This window comes from Perna viridis, chromosome 6, assembly GCF_037379345.1.
Source record: "Perna viridis isolate PV_CMFRI_1.1 ecotype Kerala chromosome 6, ASM3737934v1, whole genome shotgun sequence".
Taxonomy (NCBI): Eukaryota; Metazoa; Mollusca; class Bivalvia; order Mytilida; family Mytilidae; genus Perna; species Perna viridis.
In genome coordinates this window covers 15,353,203-15,374,725 of record NC_142450.1, presented here as the reverse complement: position 1 = coordinate 15,374,725, position 21,523 = coordinate 15,353,203, and the positions used below count along the sequence as shown (strand labels likewise).

General features: G+C 33.4%; 2 protein-coding genes across 2 annotated transcripts in view; both read right to left on the bottom strand.

The window, feature by feature from the left end:
• LOC148613816 (activating signal cointegrator 1 complex subunit 3-like) overlaps positions 1-21,523 on the bottom strand; it is a 204,081-nt gene that overhangs the window by 133,510 nt on the left and 49,048 nt on the right. The window lies entirely within an intron of this gene.
• Positions 18,795-21,123, bottom strand: LOC148613817 (uncharacterized). The gene has a single exon (XM_088587453.1). The coding sequence runs from the start codon at positions 21,088-21,090 to the stop codon at positions 19,423-19,425; it is 1,668 nt and encodes a 555-aa protein (XP_088443579.1). The 5' UTR covers positions 21,091-21,123; the 3' UTR covers positions 18,795-19,422.

Sequence of the window (21,523 nt, the reverse complement as noted above, 5' to 3'; positions counted from 1 at the left end):
TTACAGAAAATTGACACCAAACACTTAACAAAACTGATATTTTATTGACTGGATATGAAACCAATATATAGATGTTGCTTAGAACTGCAGAGAAATGCAAGGTCCCGTCCTTACCTATTCAAGCCTTATTTATACATCCAAATTTTTGTTGCTTAGAACTGCAGACAAATACAAGGTCCCATCCTCACCTATTCAAGCCTATTTATACATCCACATTTTTGTTGCTTAGAACTGCAGACAAATAGAAAATCCCGTCCTCACCAATTCAAGCCTAATTTATACAACAACAAAAATAACTTATTTAAAATATTTTAAGCCACCAACCCTCCCCCTAACTATAAATAACCTCCTAAAAAGCTACTACCTGCACAGTTATTAAATGAAAACCCGAGCCCTTTGTCTATAGGAATAATTAAAAATAGATCACTACGGTACAGAAATAATCGATGTAGCATTTAACATTTTGAATTTTTTTTTATTATTTAAGAATTAAGCTGAATTTTAGAAATGAACATTTCTTTTAATTTTACATAGCTTCAGGATACAAAAATAGGTTTCAGGTTACATGGAATAGTGAATTTTAATACGCTTTGTTTCTTTTAAAATCAATGAAGTTCCATGGATTTTCCTACATATTTTGTGAAAAATTATAAAACAAATATGAACTAGATGTACTGAAAGCAATTAAGCTCACAAAATTAATACTTCTAGTACCACTTTGATTTTGATAGGGAAAGCCCTTTTTGTTGAATTAATGGCAGCATATTCATATTGTCATGTCAGCTATTATTGGGCAATTTTCTACCCCTGCCCCAACCCAAAGAAAAAAACTACACAACATATTAAAATTTTCCAATAAAAAGGTGGTTTCAATCCATAGGCATCCCCTGTTTGTTCACTTGCAAACATGGTCAACATGGTTAAATTGACACACTAGCTGACAGGATGAGAATGCCCTTACAGGGATCCCAGACTATATCTTTATTCATACACATCTGAAATAATGGAAACCATCCCATCCAGAGATATATGGATTCATGAGAACTTTGGCTTGCCAAATGTGAACATGAAAGACCCTTGATTGGATACTTCCCATCTGCAGGCATTAGACAATAATTGTTTCCCTTCCATCCATCTACAAATGTTCCCTAGCCTTTCAATGTATATTCCTCTAAATCTATACTAAGGGAAATAAGGAATTGTGCCTACAAGACAAATGGACATATGTAGTACAGAGAGACAGACTGTGATTCTTATATTCCCCAAAACTTCCTCTATGTGGGGGGGGGTTTACAAACACTGAAGTAACTGTTTTTAAATATTCATCAACTAACCTTTAACCTTTTGTCCAGAACTGTTCTTCCATGTTTCAGTTTCTGTGCAGGACCATCTCTCCACCATCAGGACTGGCAAATAACAAATGGTGCTCTTCTACAAACATTTCTGTTCAACTGGTCCAAAAAGATTTCAGTAACATACAGAATTTTTGGCATGTAACACCATCGACAAGTTTTAAAGTATTAAGTAAAGTTTTTTTTTTTAAGTCTGAAAATTCATCTTTTTTTTTTCTGTTGGCAAATTTGTGTATCCGCTGTATGTTATTCCTAAAGGTTTGACTGGCTGTAAGTCTAAATTTCAACTAAACACTAAATGTGCAGGAATTTTTTTCCAAAAAAATATATCAGCAGAATTTTACAGTGCATTTCATTCCATGTATAAATAGGACTGTATCAGGGTTGCATTGAAATTATTTTAGCATTATAAATGTATGCATTTTTTCTACATAATGGTGAAAGGATGTAGGTTTTATTAAATGTTGGTGAATACATATACATGTACAATACAGCAATAAACACAAACTCTGTAGAGCTAGTGTCAAAGGTTGAGGTTATTATTTTGCAAATATAAACTTATCCGATGGTCACCAGGCTTATGGAAGAGGAAAGTCCAATATTCCAAACTGGAAAATTAGTGAAACAGTCTCCACGCCCCCTTCTGCTAAGGTAGGTGCCTGGAAACCTTGACACATGTGGGGCTTGAACCTACAGCAGTGTTGACCTTGTGAATTCAATACCAGGGTCTAAATCCCTTGGCTACCCTGCACTCTATATATACTATCTGGATCTGCCTGACTCTTACATAAACCAAGAACGTTAGTACCTACACAGTAGACAAGCCAATCCCTTCTATAAATTCAAAGCAATAAAGCTCATACCTATTTCCCGTCAAATATCCTGTATGCCAGAAGACGAAACCAAAATTATATGCTTATTGCATGTTAGAATGCAACAATATTGACTTGAAAGAAAATTAACATGGTTAGTTCAGACAAGCAAGTAAAATGTCTTTATTGGATACTAATAAAAACACTTATTGATTGATTAACTATGGATGACTCTGATTGGTTTTCTTGACTTCTGTCCTTATCTACAATTTCATTCAAGGAAGATTTTCAAAGGTAAAGGTCATAGTAAGAATTTGTTGGATAAACAAAAATTCGGTGAACATGAATGCCCACTAGTGACACAACAGGCCTGCACACCAAATTTAGTATAAGGCAGTGTTCTAGGATTGCAATTTTGGTGAGGGAAAGTTGTTTTTTATGCTCCACTTTCCCTGTGGGGGTTACAAAAATGAAAGGGAGCATCCTCAATGAACTCCATTATATTTTCTGTTCATTAATTAATAGAAAATGTTTGATTACCAAATATGATTGGGATGATTCAAAACTTTTTTTTGTTTATAGATATATTTGTATTGTGCTACTTATCAGTGCGAATGTATTCATTTCTATTTCCCCTCAAAAACATCCATCCAGAAAGTTCAGTTCATACCTAATTGATATGGTCTGAAATTAATCTATGTTTCTAATTGCAACCTTGCAATTTCTTTCATTTTCAGAGTTGATGGAGGACAATATATGCAAGCTTCCTTAAAAAACCTCAGAAATTAGCTTCCGTCCTGAAGACTCTATACATATATGAAAGAAACTCAAACAATTAATCTTTATGGCTTTTATAAATATGTCAATGGAATTTCCCTAATCCTTTCCATTAGATATAGAATGGGGGATAAGGATATGTAAATGAGGATAAAGTCTTTTCACTATCAGTATCATTTAACATGTAGCACTTATCAGCATCATCATTTTAAGAGAGAGTCCATACAAATACCAGGCAGTGTGTGGCACATGACAAAACTTGTTTTCAAAACATTTTTACCCATTTCATATCACAAGTACATTCCCCAAGTTGGAAGTTGTTTTTTTTTAAAATAGAAATGATATACAGAGAAAGCATTGAAATTCATTGAAGGGAGATAACTCTTAAACAAACTTTATACTATTTGACATACATATGATCTATACATTACATTGGAGCAAAACATTCAGTGGGATAAATTTACCCTGTGCCACCCATATCATAGGATCTGCCTGATTTTCACATGAACAGCCTCTTAAAAGCTAACGAAATGTCCACAATGAACAATATTTTTATAAAATACATATATGAAGAAACTACTCCTATCAAAATCCAGATAAATCACTAAAACTCCATCTTATTATTGTCTTACCACACGCTGGCCATTTATGTCAATATTTAACCCATTGCTATCGTTCAAGAAATATAAATGGCCAGCCCATGGAAGAAACAAAAAGATTTTAGATTCTAACCATATATAGTGCTTTATCAAATTTCAGTACTTTTTTGGAAGGACTGAATATTGAAATCTTTGCATGGACTGTTATATCTAAGAACTTTTCCCGGTGTTCGCTAATTATCTATAATTAACTACGGAATCTAATTATCTGTAGAAGCCCAGTGATTTACATAAGATGTGGCTATGCCCCACTTATCATATTTCTGCTGAAAATGTCCTGTCAAATTCCAATTCTTTTATAATGAATATTAAAGAATAGCCCATTGAAATTCTGAAGATCATTAAGAATGGCTCATTCTCAAAATTCTAATCACATCACTGGTTCAAGCCATATTTTAGTCCTCATTGTGTGGAAACTGAATAATAAACTTGTTCTATAAACCAACACTGTCTATAAACATTTCCTGGTCTCTATTAATTACCAGACTTTTGTCTCTAACCATTTGGAATGGCTGCATCAAATTTCAGTGTTTTGTTTTAAGGGACTAAATAATTAACTTGTCGTAATTTCTCCTGTCAGACTGTCACATTTACTAACATCTTATAGACCTATTCCCCAGAGTTAATTAATCACCAATGTATTGTATCACATCAATACGTTATTTCTAGGGAGAATCTGTCATACATGTTTATCGTAGCGACCATTCTTTATGATAAAATGCTGAACAGAGAGCAGCTTAAATACGACCATCCATTAGTAAGAATTGGAGGGCAGTGTGTGGTATTTGGCCACAGAAGCATAATTATTGATTTCAGGTGTTTCTAGAAATGCAGTCAAAAAGAGCAATAACTCCAACATGGCTTAGCAGATTAACATGAAAATGTAACCACAGATAGATTTCTTCTGGCTGAATACTTCAAAAAGAGCAATAACTCCAACATGGCTTAACAGATTAACATGAAAATGTGACCACAGACAGATTTCATCAGGCTGAACGCTTCAAAAAGGGCAATAACACCAACATGGCTTAACAGATTAACATGAAAATGTGACACAGACAGATTTCATCAGGCTGAACGCTTCAAAAAGGGCAATAACACCAACATGGCTTTACAGATTAACATGAAAATGTGACCACAGACAGATTTTATCAGGTTGAACACTTCAAAAAGGGTAATAACACTAACATGGCTTAACAGAATAACATGAAAATGTGATCACAGATAGATTTCATTTGGCTGCACATTTCAAAAAGGGCAATAATTCCAACATGGCTTAACAGATTAACATGAAAATGTGACCACAGATAGATTTGATCAAACTAAACACTTTTACCAAGTCAGCATTTGGTTTAACCTAATAGTTTTGGAGATATATGCTAAAACCTGTTGTCCCACCCCTAAGTTCTATTTTCAGTAACAGTGGCCATGTAATCAAAGGATTAAAAATCTCCTCATCAGTTCAGGGAGAATACCTTAAGGAACATTCATACAAAGTTCAATTCTAATTGGTCCATTAAAGTCAATGAAAAGAAGAGTTTTAAATAATTGTTCAAGAGGACAATGATTTAAGGGGTATGAGGGGATGTATGCAGACAACAATTTACCTAATATTTAATCTTTAATAGCCCTGATATACAGTTAAACCTGTTTTAAGTAACCTTAAAAGGGAAACCAAAATCTTTGTCACATGAAACAGGTAGTCTTTATATGTAGGTTCATTATACATAGGCTGCACTACATAGGGAATCCTATGTGATGAAATACCACAATTTCCAATTTTATCTTAAAATAACTACATAAAAAAGTTTATTTTCAATCTGAGCATGTAAAAGACTGACACAAACGTCTGCTGAAGTTTGATAAAATGTCCAGCATGGGCTGCCAAATTTTCCGGACCCTTGATAGGGATATTATAGGGATACAATATTCAATATCTTTAAAGATGATCCCTGAAGACAGGTTTGACTGTATCTAATAGATCCTTTATGTGTATGTCTGTATAAAAATCAGGCAGACACTGACACATGGTATGAAAAAACAACCATTTTGAAAGTGCAACTTGACTACTTGCACCATCAGAATCAAGGAAATAGTAGATTTTCCATATCGTGTTGGTAAAGTGTTATAATTTCATTGAAATGCACTGAAAATGAATATATCAAAGGCACATAACTCTGTCAAAAACCTCATTTTTCTAACATTCTATTGAAAATTTTCTGAGCAAATCCAGTGATGCAGAAATCAATGGTCTTTTCAAATAGAGAAAGCATCCTTGAGTGAAATCATAGCATCTGATCGTGCATGTTTTTTTATTTTTCCCATTTTGCCTGGTTCTTACACTTAAATAGCCCACTGATGTTTGTTTCCCAAGGAATCCTGTTGTTTATAGTTCATTGTATAAAATGATGTCCAAATTTTAGCATCAAACTTTTCAGTAGTTTTTCATAACAGAATTAACCTTGAATTTATTTGTAAATTTCTGCTGAACCCAAATTTCCCTGACACTTTCATTTTCGAAAATATTCCCATTCTCTGTCAGCCATTTTAGGCAAAATGTGTTATTCCTTTTTGTAATGAAAGAAATAAGAACGGAAAAGCACATATCACCCCAAAATCCATCAATGTTCTGAAAACATAAAATTCTTCATCAAAGAATAATCCACACAAGACATGGAACATATATCGCTGAAGAAAAAGAAAACATTATACAAAACAGACATAGAGAGTCATCAAGTCTAAGGAAATTCTCCTTTTAATGACATTCTCTCATGCTATCCATTTTATCTCCAAAGATGGGCCATTAAGGAAATATAGATTTACATAAACTTTTCCCATAAGGTTTTATATCTCCGTGCTGCGCTGTGGCAGTTCGGATTACAGATCGACAGCTGTAAAATAGGAAAGATTAAATTGTCTCCTTCAGGATAACGAAAAGACTGATGTTTCCTATCTAACCAGAAACAGTATCAGAAAACAGTTTGAGAATAACTTGTAAAAGTAGAGCTGAACATATCTCTCAGGATTTCTTAAACTTTTTACAAAACAAGTATAGAAACAACATATAAAAACTGAAAGAAAACACAGAGAAAACAAACATAAAACATATAGACCACTAACCTTCAAAATATTTGAAAATCCCTCTTGAATAAATAAAATAAAATCCCTAATGAATAAATAAAATGAGAAACAGACAACCAGACATATTAGAACTGATTCCTATATGTCCAGCCCTGAACTGATAACTTGCCAGTTACGCAAGTCAAAATTAAGGCCTTCCATTGTAGCAAATATGGAGATCCTTTTGTCAATTGAGGGGCAAAATAAAATGACCTGAATTTTTACAAAGAAAAAACCTTGCATTACTTCTTGATGTGATTAGGTCAAAAATCCAATCCATGACCTGACTAGCTGCATTCATTGGGCAAGTGTACTATTACCAAACTACCCATGACCAGCTGCACTCATTAGGCAAGTGTGATATTACTAGACTACCCATGACCAGCTGCACTCATTAGGCAAGTGTGATATTACTAGACTACCCATGACCAGCTGCACTCATTAGGCAAGTTTGATATTACCAGACTACCCATGACCAACTGTACTCATTAGGCAATTACACCGCTTCCAGACTATCCATAGATAGCTTTCCCTATCAGCAAGTGTATTATTACCTTGAAGTTGTTGATATAGTGCACTTGATTTCAAATGTACTATTGTTCAATAAGATTTAGCAATTAAAAACACAAGTAAAAAAAGGAATTGTAAGACTATGACTACTTATGGTAATATTACTAAGGAAGTTATCAATGTCTTACAATATCTTACTTACCTTACCCCTTAGCCATGCCAGCATGGCTTAATTACCCCCTTAGTAAGGGGTTCGTTTTACTAATTATTTTTTTCTTCAGGTTCTACATTCCAAAATAATTTCAAATTCAGAGAGTATCTTGTTGTATTGATACCTGGCATACTAAACACTATTTTAATTGAAAAACAGAATTGCAGGACACCAGGATTCACTTTTGTCTCCAAATTTATTTAAATATTTACCTTTTGAGACATTCCAAATCCAGTTGAAAATTTACCTTTTAAGAAGTTCCAAATTCCTTTTAAAATTAACCTTTTGAGACATTCCAAATTCATTTTGAAATTTACCTTTTGAGACATAATTAATAGATAAATGTCTTTTGTATTCACAGCTATATATATTTACAAAACTTAGTCCACCACCAGAATTAAATTGAAAAGTTTTAATGCTGACGTGACTATTCTCTCCAGTGCAAAAACAGAAATATCTAACAAAAGAAATTTGCATCTTTAAACAGGCAGTAAGACCGTGTAAATTGGATCCAGTGCCCCCTGAGATGAATATTAATGTGTAAGCAACAATCCCTCTGACATTTCTAATGGTGATTTATTATGCTTTTACAAAGTTTCAGTAAAAACCAGCTTTATTCTACAAATTAGGTTTTATCTGGCTGATTTCTCTCAAGACCTCTGTTTTCTCATCTAAAAGCAAACTGTAATTGCATCATTTACCGTTTTTTAATAATATTTCAGTAGACAATTATTTGAAGAAGGTACTGAGTGAAACTTTAATATTCAAAGGAAAGCTGAGAAAACAAGACTGATATAACAAAAGGATCCACAGTTCAGGCAAAATAAAAAAGTCTTTTAAGAGACAAAGCAAAGAGAAGAAAATGAAGGCCAAAAATAAAACATTAAATCATGCAAATATAGAAATTAAAACTATACTGAAAATCAGAATTTAATGAGCAACTCTAGTTTCACCAAGAATTAGAAGCAAGGACACGGTGTAAAGTAAGGTAAGGTTTCCTGCATCTCTAAAACTTTGCCCAGTTTATGAACTTGCTCATGACAAGAATAAATTGAAGATATATAGAATATACAACAATAACGAGTTGATTATGGAATTTCTCACACTGAGCTTTAAGTGTAGATTCTGTTTCTCTAATTCCCTAAAAATGTCAAAAATACCCAAAAATAAAAAGCGAACGAAACATTCTGATTCCGATTCATAAGATATATGTTGACATCACACAAACACAAATATTCAAACAAAAGAAACCAAACGATTTCAAAGTTTTTTTCACTTATATCTTCTCAATTCTCTTCATAATTCTTATATAAGGTTAGAAAACACCAAAATTATCTCATTTAACTGAAATATAACTACAATGGCAATCAAGGTTATTCAAGATGGAGTCTAAGACAATGGATTTCTAAGCCAATCGAACTCTGAAAACAAAAATGTCACTGGTGATGAGAACATTTTTTTTCCAAACCGGTCAAGCAGTATGAAAACTGAAGCAAAATTAAAGAAATATAGATTCTCCTTCAGCCTCAAGACAATTACAAAATTTCCCCACTCAAGACAGATAAGTTTTAAATTTCAACACATGAGTTTCTGAGATTGGGTTAAATCTTAAATTCAACTATTGAGAGTGAAGAAATATTTTAATCTCTGAGAGCATTGGAGGAGAATCTGTTTCTCTAATAAAATCTGTAGAAAACTTGAAAATGTTCAATTACAGAGGAATATGCAAGTTTCTCAACAGGAAAATCTAGTACACTCCTTGAGACATTTCCAATTTCAGCGTTTGTTTACCGTGCATTCAAACGCAGGATAGGAGCATTCATTTAAATGCACAACAGAACCGTTCATTTATTGTGCATTTGGTGAGTGTTTAGTGTGCCTCTCTGGGTATCTTGCATGCAGGAAACCTAAACGTCTCAAGGAGTGTACTAAAGTATAGATAAATATGTTTTTCTTTTCCATAACGGACATGTAATGCACCCAATGCCTGTAACAATGGCCCAAGGAAGATTGTAATGGTCCGACACAACGTATTACTAATCGAAGACATATAACTGGTTTATCATGAAAGAAAAACACATTTCTTTTAACATTTATTGACCAGTTTAATAAAAAATGTTTATTTTCTTATAAGTAAACACATACATTTTCTAAATACATGTACGCAGGAAAAAAATAAAATAACAAAATAATTTTTAGTTTATTTCTTCTGTATCATTTGGGGATGAATTCCATTTCTTGATCAAATGCCTTTATTTCAATATAAGAAGAACACAGTATCTTAAAACCAAGTTCACAAACAGACCCAACATTCTTAAACTAAAAAGATTTAATGAACTGTGATCAGTTCACAAATAGACCCATTATTTTTAGTGGAGTCCGAGTTGCTCATTTACTTTTGTTACTTTGTATGTATGATTTTAGTTACTTTATGTTCTTTGTTGTGTGTGTGTGTTTTCCATGTCTGGTCTTTGTCCCTGGATTATATTCTTTTGATTACCGCTATAACCTTGGTTCCCTTGATTACTCTTTCAAAATTAAAGATTTAATGAACTGTGATCAGTTTGTAGAATTAACGAACTTATATAAATTCATAAAGATTATTAACAATAGGTTAAACGCTCCATTGTATCAAACGATATGATATTATCATTTTACGGCTTAGCATTCATTTATCTATTTGTATATTTGTATGTAAATATATGTATTATGTTTATCATTCTCTTTACCATGTATTTTTGGTGATAGAAAATAAAGATATATGTATATATGTTGAGAGACTGCCCATGTAGAAACTAGGCAGTTCCTATGGTATGGATGGCACATGGTAAATTTATCCCACTGAAAGTTTTGCTCCAATGTAATGTGTATATCATATGTATGTCAAATACAAAATTTGTTTTGCATGGACAATGAATGGCTCAGAAAATTATTTTAAAGTTCCCTAAGAAAGTATTCCAATTTTGCACAAAATGAAATCGATGAAAAAAATTTTAAAACAAATTTGTCATGTTCAACCCATTGCCTGGTTTTTGCATGGATACCCTCTCAATAGAAAATTAAACTTATAAACTGAGATTTCCATCAATATACTTGTACCTGATTTTGTTTACCCAATGATGTAACATTTTTGATGGACTGGTCCAAAAAGACATAATTCATAATGACTTGTCCGAGAAGCCATAATAACTCAAAATTACCGGTTAAACCTATAATGGACTGGCAAGAAAAATAGTGCTGAGTAAGTTATTATAATAACCAGTCAAAAGTATCCATAGAGTAATCAACTGGTTAATAATATGATGTACCAATGGATGTTTTGATCAACACAAATTCCATGCTGTTTTGACGTATATTTACATCATATACAGGTAACATTTCATCAGGTAATGGTCATTCAATCAAAGGGAAGATTTACTCATTCTATATCTTAAAGTAGCACTCCAGCTAAGAATCAAGCAAAATGTGATTCAGGAGTAAAAATCCTACATATTTTTATTTTTGATATTTAGTTTGAAGTGGCATAGTTAACAGAAATTATCATTCAGTTTTTCATATAACCAGGAGATAAAAATTATATAGAATGCACTACAGATTCAAAATTAAGGGAGATAACTCTAGAAATGACACTCAAATACAATAGAATCTATTGGATTTTCAATGTTTAGTATCTCCTAAGAGCAGGCAGATTTGAATGAATAATAACACAATTAATATTATATACCCATAAATAACTTGATTACAAAAATAAAAATGTGTATCCTTTTTTTGGGGGGAGTATCACATTTTTCAGATTTTCATGATTCTTACAAAGAAAACAACTTAACTATATCACTTGCTGTAATTTGATGATTGAGAAGGAAATCATTCATCAAACATAAATGTAAGTATCTATGGCAAGATAGAATGTTTAAATCTCATCAATTGCCAAGTAAACAGTCTTCAAGCAAGTGTCATTTAATCAAAGAGAGACCAACTGTATTTCCTGAATATTATCATTGAACACACTGTAATATACAGCAAATAAGAACAATAAACCATGTACCCATAAAACTATTGATTTCTGCCTACTTTAACAAATTGTCTCTTTAAAATTAATTTTCTTTTGTTTTTACAGTGCGAACAATGATAAATTTCAGGAAACAGAATCAGTATTCCCTTGATTAAATGACAATCACTGGAAGACCTTACTTAAATTTTAAACATTTTATTATTTCATACACATTTAGATCTTACTTTTGACAGAAAGTTTAAATCTCTCTGCCCATTGTCCAGTTAATTATACCTAAGGAAGTTCCTCAGGTGATTGGCATTTAATCAAGTGAAAACAACTAAATTCCCCGAAGTTAACTACTATACTCGCTATAAGGAGAAGCAACTTTGTGTTGTTAATCATTTCTGATATTCTATCAGCTTGTTGTAAATGATTTACAATTTCAAATACTCATCAATGAGCATAGAAAGGTGTCATTTAATACAGGAAGATGGAATATTATGTCATATTTTTTCCATAGCTCCCAATTTTCAAAACCAAATTATTCATGAAGTGACAAAATTGAAACAGAAAAAAAATGAAAATTCTCTGAAGATAATTTCAGTTCTGACTCACAAAACGGATGTTTTTTGACATCATCATTCTTGAAAGAAATCAGTATTGACAGCATGTGAAATAGGTAGTGAAATCGAAATGACAAATTAATGGATTGAGAGAAACTCTAGAGAAATGTAATTAGAGGAAATAAATGGAATTCAATTAGCAATGCAAGGCAGTGAGTGGTTTATCAACAGAAAACTGCATTTCTGCAGCTGATGCATTGCATGTCAATTTATAATCAGTGAATCTCCATAAGGACCACTTCTAATTCCATAACACTAACTGCATCTCAGTGATCAATTTAATTTGCAATTATCAATCTTTAATGAACTGCACCATTCAGGTTACATTGTCCCATCAGTGAACAAGTTCTTAATCAACTTGTTTATCCATTATAAGACAATAAAAAACATAATAAAATGTTTTGCAAAACAAAGCTTGATATGACCACAAATGGGCAAACCTTGAAAAGTTGAGGTATGTGTGTACATATCATTCAGGCCTGATGCTGCTTTAAATTTGAAATTTGATTAAATATTTAACCAAGGATAAGTTGACCAGAATCGAAGTGGTCCTTTTATGGCCTCTTATTCAAAAATGGCTTCTGCAATCACAACCCCTTAAAAATCAATCCACCCCTTTTGTTTTGTGATATGGTATGTGGTACAATTTAAAAGAGATCCATCAATTTAAAGTCTATGGTAGACACCAAGAACACCAATGCTAACAAGACGCTCCAATGAGACAAAATCGCTCACCTGTTAAATTTTTGCCTTTCAAGAGCAATAACTCTAACAAGAAGTTGTCTGACAATTCTGACTCCATGAAGACTTTGGTAGAACTTATCATAAGGATAATTTCATCAACTAAAAGTTTCATTCTATCTGTCATTTTTCTCCTCTCAAGGGTAATAACTCTTACATGGAGTCGTCTGACAACTTTGATCCCTTGGAAACTTTTGTAGGTCTTATAATAAAGATCATTTCAGCAAATGAAAGATATTAGCTAAACCTAAAGGGTTTGGAGATATAACTAAAACAAAAAACTACGGTCCGACCCCAATGTTCTATTTTTAGTAACGGCGGCCATGTTTTTTAACCGATCAAAAATCCAAACAATCATTTTGTTAAGGATACCCTAAAATACATGAATACCAACTGTCATTGAATTCTGTATAGTATTTTCTAAGGAGAGGATATTTTAATGTAATAACATCAAAAACAGCAAAAAAATGTCCAAAAAAGGGCAATAACTCCAACATGGGTCAACAAATTTTCACCAAAATTTGACTACAGATAGATCACAACATGTTGAATACTTTGACCCAAACAAAATTTTGTTTAACCTAACAGTTTTTGAGATATATGCAAAAATCTGTTGTCTGACCCCTATGTTCTATTTTTTAGTAACAGCAGCCATATTTTTTAAATGATTACAAATCCAAACGGTCATTTTGTGCAGGATATTCTAAGGACCATTCATTATAAGTTTCATGCAAATCTATTCAGTAATTTCAGAGGAGAAATGTTTGAAGAAATTGTCAATGATGACGACGACAACGACTGACGCCAAGTGATGGCAAAAGGTCACATGGCCTGCGGCCAGGTGAGCTAAAAATGTAGAAAACAACTGATACAATAATAAATTGTACATGGCTGCAATTTTTTATGTTTTTGTTGGTTATATGAAGAAAGTGATTGATTGATTGATTGCAGTTTTACTTTCTATGACATATATTTCAAGACTTTTGAACTAATTTAACACACCCTATTCTGTACTACAGTACTATAGCCAGATTTTTAATAAGTTAGCTCATAGAAGTTTCAGCCACCTCGGGAGGCATAAAATCCCACTTCGAAACATTAGACTGATTTTAAATGCAGGTCCGGGTGTTAAAAGAATAGGCCTGCAGCAGCGCTAAGCTTGTCGTAAAAGGCGACTAAATAGTTCTCAGAACCCTAGCTGGGATGTGTGCCCCAGGTGGTGGAATGGGGTACCCCTGGCGTGTTACATGCTGGGGTTGTCAGGCTATAATACGGAAAACCGCAAACCATAGTGGTGCATCGTGTTAGGAAAGATGCCACGTTCCTTGCACGTTAAAAAACCCTACTGTGGTATTCTCCCGGAGTAGGAACCATAGGGCTCCGCCACAGGATGCTAAATTGTCCGACCCTACCCACCTCTCCCTATTTCCAGTGGCAATCAAAATTTGTCAACCCCATTGTCCTGGTGTCCCATCCCTTTTTCATTTCATCATCATTTCATGTTCATTTTATCATCAATTTCGTGTTCATCGTCTGAATATAGCTGAAATATTGCTGCTCGGACGTTAAACCCCAAGAAACAAACAAAACGAAACTGATTCTAAATAAACCTGTTGCCACTCAAACTTCCTGTAGAGAAGCTTTAACTAAGAATTTTAACAGCTTGATTAACATGAATTTCCCATGAAAAATGTGGCCCCGCTTTTTAGTGAAAATTTTACCTGACCCACTGTAAAGACAAAAGTAGAAGTCTTTGTAAGAATCATGCAATTTCTGTATATGTGATACAACATGCCCCCTACCCCACCCCCCCCCCAAAAAAAAAAAATACTACACATTCTTATTCCGATGCTGTCGGTATTGATTTTGCTTGTGTATGATCTCCTACACTAAAATCAAGTAGAATGTAGTGTTTTTAGATCCTACATGCAGTGACTGAATGGAACAATTGATGGATCTAATTTTAATTAGATTGCAAAAATCTTGTCACATTTTTATTCATATTTTTTGTGAAGATTGAATAAGAGTCTACCAATTAAGTTTACTTGGCGTATACTAAACCACCTCAACTGTATATGCCATTTCAAGGGTTAGGAGTCATGTAACAATGAAATAATAAATAAAAGAACAATGAAACTTCAAATCTGATCAAACTCTAACCCTATGTTTTAGGATTGCAATACAAGTTCAGGTCTATATAAAGCTTAAATGGTGTTTTGTGTGTCCAATGAAAGAGAGCTTCCTTAAAAAAAAAGACAACAATTTTAATTAAATCCATTAAACAATTCTTTATTTAAATTAAATATGGTGAAGGATCAATGTACAGAAAATGTCTTCAACCCAAAGAAAATTTCTATTTCAATGTCTCCACAACTACTTTATAAGAACTCCGTGGATAGGTCAAACCATGAAATTTGATTCCTAACGAATAGTACATTCCCATTGATGTGTCCACTGAAAACTTAAAAACCAAGTCAAGAATCCACGAACTTGTCTTTCTTCCCTGATCCAAGAAAAATTGGTATCCATGAATTAAAGTATTTTCACAGTAATCAATGTCAAATGAAACAAAACTGTTGAGGTTACATTGTCCATCAAATGTACAAGTTACATTAACTCTCTATAAACTGAATCACTGCTCTGCATAACAATAGCAAATCATGGATTATAAGGATTATAATGATTATAAAATCTGTTTCATCTCACTGATGTTAATTAAGTACAAATCTATATAAGAATATGGCATAATCTGCACAATCAGATCACAGCATATAAAATTCCAAAGTAAACATTGCCCCTAACGGGACTAATACCACAAGCATGTTGAACTCTGTAGATTTGAGCATTAACTATGGACAAACGATTCATATAGGACACATTTTTTATGGGGATAAACTAAGCACTTTTGACACACAATTTTCCTACCATTTCTAAAACATCCAAATCGAAACCACAATTGTTGATAACACAATGACAGAATGTTACTGCAAATTTAATTTAAACATAAATTCCTTACAATTTGCACATCCCAATATGGTAGTTTAATCTCCATTATGTTTCATAACAATCCTTTACACTGTTGAGAAGGAAGAGTCGCTGACAACACATCAGACAAAGTTTTACTGAAAAACACATAAATTCAATCAACAATCAATTTTACATTTTTTGCCCAAACATAAATTCCCAGGATCATTAATGTCAAACTCGAAGCTTTGTTTGTCACAGAACTCCTGCATAATCTATTAGTAGTCATTGTTTTTTTAATAAAACAAATGTGTCTGTAAGACACTAATGATGCCCCCGCTCCGCTAGATTTGCCAAATTAAGAACATGTTTATTTTTGTATGAAGACACAGTTTGCAGATTCAGAAAGGTAATGTTCTGTAAATATGCAGTAAATATTTGGTATGTTAAGCTAAGCACTACAAAAATACTTGCGATAAGAAAAAGAGCACTGATGGACGGACTGACGGACACATAAACAATATTAATACCCCCAATAAAAAACCCTGGACTTTGTTGCTTCAAGTACATTTCTGACAAAAATTACACAGTCCAAAAATCACCCAGTTCCATAATATTCCAAAGTCCAACTATCACCTAGTTCCAGAATAATCCACAAAAATCAAGGGGTAAATTAATATGCCCCCCCCCCCTAGCCTGTTTGTTTACATTATGTGAGTTCTACTTATTGGAGATTTAAGTCAGTCACATTTTCACAACAATAAAATTTTAACTGACAAATAGACAGATGAATGGATGATGAATCAGATAGACAGACAAGGGGATTCCACTTCACCACTCCTTGAATGGAGGTAGAAAAAAATTCCTTATAACATGTAAAACAAATATATATATATAACAACAGTACACTCTCAATGAAAAGATTTCCCTAACCACATGTCTAGCTGTCTCTCATTTTTTTCTTCAACCTATGATATGCCATTATTCTTCCACATCTTGACACAAAAATTAAGAAAAAAAAAGATAGGTAAACTTTCCATTAGAAAACAGATATACAAAATATTTTTAAATTCTCTCAAAAGTTTTTCAAAATTATTAACAATATTTCAACAGAACTAGAAAGAACCATATCCAACCCTGTTTTTGTTTTTTTTTTCTTTAATAGGTTTACAAACAACCTCCCTTAACAATATGTAAACAATTCATATATAAATAACTTATAAATTACATAGAAATGTATATTATCATTGTGAAACAACAAGCTTCAAACAAATCATTTCTAATACTGAGATAATCAATCTATTTAATTAAAATCAAAAACACAGATTGTGGCATTTTTAGTAGAACACCCCAACCATAACAAACTCTTATTAATGTCAATGTCCAGACTAAATGGACACTCCACCCCTAGTAGATCCCTCACCTGATGACAGACAATAATCTGTCCACCAAGGTTCAGTACATGTATGGCATGGTTTGACGAGTCAGAAACCAGAATCATATCATAAGAGGTAACGACTATATCTTTTGGATAAAATTTATCTCCCCCTTCATCACCCTCCCCATTATAGACCCACTGTAATTGACCCATATAATCCAATGCCACCAAACTCCCCTCCGATGAATCATTCCGTACATCTATAACACAGATAATGTCATGATAAGTTACAATCCTATGTGGTCTAGTAAATAGTCTTTGATTGTCTCTGTCATATTCATATGTATGTTGTATGTTCCCTAATTGATCCAGAACAACAACCCTTCTAATGCTGTCTGGTGTAACAGCTATAGATCCTGGCTCAGCCAGTCCTACTAATACCTCATTGTATCTATTTACATGAACCCCTAATGTCAATAAGGGAGAGAATGTTTTATATGGTTTAAAGGTGCCATCCTTTGTATAGATCTTCAGCTGATTGGTTTTAAAAGATATGACTATATCACCATTCCCCATCACAGCCATGCCCACTACTTTAATATTCTCTTCCTTCAACACTGTCATGGTGTCATTATTAAAGTTCACCCACTGTAGTTTATTGCTACGGAAACTTGAAATTGTTGCTTCACATTCATTACAGTTAACAATAATACCGACACCTTCCAAGTCAGTCTGAAATGTATTGACTAGTTTAAGTTCAGGTACTTTGTAGACTTCTCCAAACATTTCTCTAACTTTAGCATCAATGGAATCTCCTGAAATAAAATGGCATGTTGCATTCTGAACTTTATTTAATGGTTCAGGTAAAGGCACTTCATCAAAAACTTCATTTGATGTCAGAATGTCTGCAGCCTCAACAGATTGCAAAATATTTGTCACCTGGATCTTTTCTTTCAACTTGGTTTTCTTTTGCAGTATTTCAGAAATCATCTTCTGTATTTCAGCACACATAGGTTGATAAACTCTGTCAAGTTCATCGTTCTGTTTTTTAGAATGTTCTTTCACAACTGCTATAATTTCTTTTTCTCTCTTGGTAATATCATCTTTGGCCTGTTTATACTCTTCAGTTTTGCATTCACTCATCTTTTTGAGCCTCATTTCTTTGGAGTCAAAACTTTAAAGTTGTTCATCAAAGTCATTGTTAACTTTCTGAATCTCCATTAGTTTGTCTTCATAAAAGTCAATCAAATCTGATATTTTGTGATTTTTATGAATTTCGTATGAACATTTCAAACAAATAGTACCCTTGCAGTCAATACAAAAAGACTCACATTTCTGACCCTTGTGAACTTTACAGGTCAAGTTCTCAAGGTCAATTCTACGACGAGTGTCAGTGGCATTCTCTGTCACAAAATCCTTCAGGTCAACTATTTTATGGCCTTGACTTGTTCTCACTTTTGAATGAATTCTTTCCTTACATGGATTACACAAATACAAGTCGCAATGAAAACAGATCCAGGTAATTTTCTCTGATTCCTCACAAAACTGGCATACAGCAGGGGATTGAGCCACTCCTGCCCTTTCAGCCATTTTAGTTTATAGAAAATCCAGAATAATCCACAAAAATCAAGGGGTAAATTAAGATGCCCCCCCCCAACCCCCCCCCCCCCCTAGCCTGTTTGTTTACATTATGTGAGTTCTACTTATTGGAGATTTAAGTCAGTCACATTTTCACAACAATAAAATTTTAACTGACAAATAGACAGATGAATGGATGATGAGTCAGATAGACAGACAAGGGGATTCCACTTCACTACTCCTTGAATGGAGGTAGAAAAAAATTCCTTATAACATGTAAAACAAATATATATATATAACAACAGTACACTCTCAGTGAAAAGATTTCCCTAACCACATGTCTAGCTGTCTCTCATTTTTTTCTTCAACCTATGATATGCCATTATTCTTCCACATCTTGACACAAAAATTAAGAAAAAAAAAGATAGGTAAACTTTCCATTAGAAAACAGATATACAAAATATTTTTAAATTCTCTCAAAAGTTTTTCAAAATTATTAACAATATTTCAACAGAACTAGAAAGAACCATATCCAACCCTGTTTTTGTTTTTTTTTCTTTAATAGGTTTACAAACAACCTCCCTTAACAATATGTAAACAATTCATATATAAATAACTTATAAATTACATAGAAATGTATATTATCATTGTGAAACAACAAGCTTCAAACAAATCATTTCTAATACTGAGATAATCAATCTATTTAATTAAAATCAAAAACACAGATTGTGGCATTTTTAGTAGAACACCCCAACCATAACAAACTCTTATTAATGTCAATGTCCAGACTAAATGGACACTCCACCCCTAGTAGATCCCTCACCTGATGACAGACAATAATCTGTCCACCAAGGTTCAGTACATGTATGGCATGGTTTGACGAGTCAGAAACCAGAATCATATCATAAGAGGTAACGACTATATCTTTTGGATAAAATTTATCTCCCCCTTCATCACCCTCCCCATTATAGACCCACTGTAATTGACCCATATAATCCAATGCCACCAAACTCCCCTCCGATGAATCATTCCGTACATCTATAACACAGATAATGTCATGATAAGTTACAATCCTATGTGGTCTAGTAAATAGTCTTTGATTGTCTCTGTCATATTCATATGTATGTTGTATGTTCCCTAATTGATCCAGAACAACAACCCTTCTAATGCTGTCTGGTGTAACAGCTATAGATCCTGGCTCAGCCAGTCCTACTAATACCTCATTGTATCTATTTACATGAACCCCTAATGTCAATAAGGGAGAGAATGTTTTATATGGTTTAAAGGTGCCATCCTTTGTATAGATCTTCAGCTGATTGGTTTTAAAAGATATGACTATATCACCATTCCCCATCACAGCCATGCCCACTACTTTAATATTCTCTTCCTTCAACACTGTCATGGTGTCATTATTAAAGTTCACCCACTGTAGTTTATTGCTACGGAAACTTGAAATTGTTGCTTCACATTCATTACAGTTAACAATAATACCGACACCTTCCAAGTCAGTCTGAAATGTATTGACTAGTTTAAGTTCAGGTACTTTGTAGACTTCTCCAAACATTTCTCTAACTTTAGCATCAATGGAATCTCCTGAAATAAAATGGCATGTTGCATTCTGAACTTTATTTAATGGTTCAGGTAATGGCACTTCATCAAAAACTTCATTTGATGTCAGAATGTCTGCAGCCTCAACAGATTGCAAAATATTTGTCACCTTCTGGTTCTTTTCTTTCAACTTGGTTTTCTTTTGCAGTATTTCAGAAATCATCTTCTGTATTTCAGCACACATAGGTTGATAAACTCTGTCAAGTTCATCGTTCTGTTTTTTAGAATGTTCTTTCACAACTGCTATAATTTCTTTTTCTCTCTTGGTAATATCATCTTTGGCCTGTTTATACTCTTCAGTTTTGCATTCACTCATCTTTTTGAGCCTCATTTCTTTGGAGTCAAAACTTGAAAGTTGTTCATCAAAGTCATTGTTAACTTTCTGAATCTCCATTAGTTTGTCTTCATAAAAGTCAATCAAATCTGATATTTTGTGATTTTTATGAATTTCGTATGAACATTTCAAACAAATAGTACCCTTGCAGTCAATACAAAAAGACTCACATTTCTGACCCTTGTGAACTTTACAGGTCAAGTTCTCAAGGTCAATTCTACGACGAGTGTCAGTGGCATTCTCTGTCACAAAATCCTTCAGGCCAACTATTTTATGGCCTTGACTTGTTCTCACTTTTGAATGAATTCTTTCCTTACATGGATTACACAAATACAAGTCGCAATGAAAACAGATCCAGGTAATTTTCTCTGATTCCTCACAAAACTGGCATACAGCAGGGGATTGAGCCACTCCTGCCCTTTCAGCCATTTTAGTTTTTAGAAAATCATCTTTTACATTACTTCCTGGTTTAAAGTCATAGATAATAACTTCATTTATATTAAAAGAAGTAGGTGTCCAGTAATCAGGACATTTTTTAAATCAACCAGGCAGGTTAAGTTAGATAAAAGAAAGAGATATGTTACTTTTGTCAAGCTTATGGCCCAGCTTATTAGTGAAAATTTTACCTGACCCACTGTAAAGACTTAAGTAGAAGTCTTTGTAAGAATCATGCAATTTCTGTATATGTGATACAACACGCCAGCGCCCCACACACACACAACCTCCCCCCCCCCCCCCCCCCCCACCAAAAAAAAAAAAAAAAGGCTACACATACTTATTCGGATGCTGTCGGTATAGATTTTGCTTTTGAATGATAATGTGACATCTGTGATACTTAACCATGACAACCTAACCAATGTAA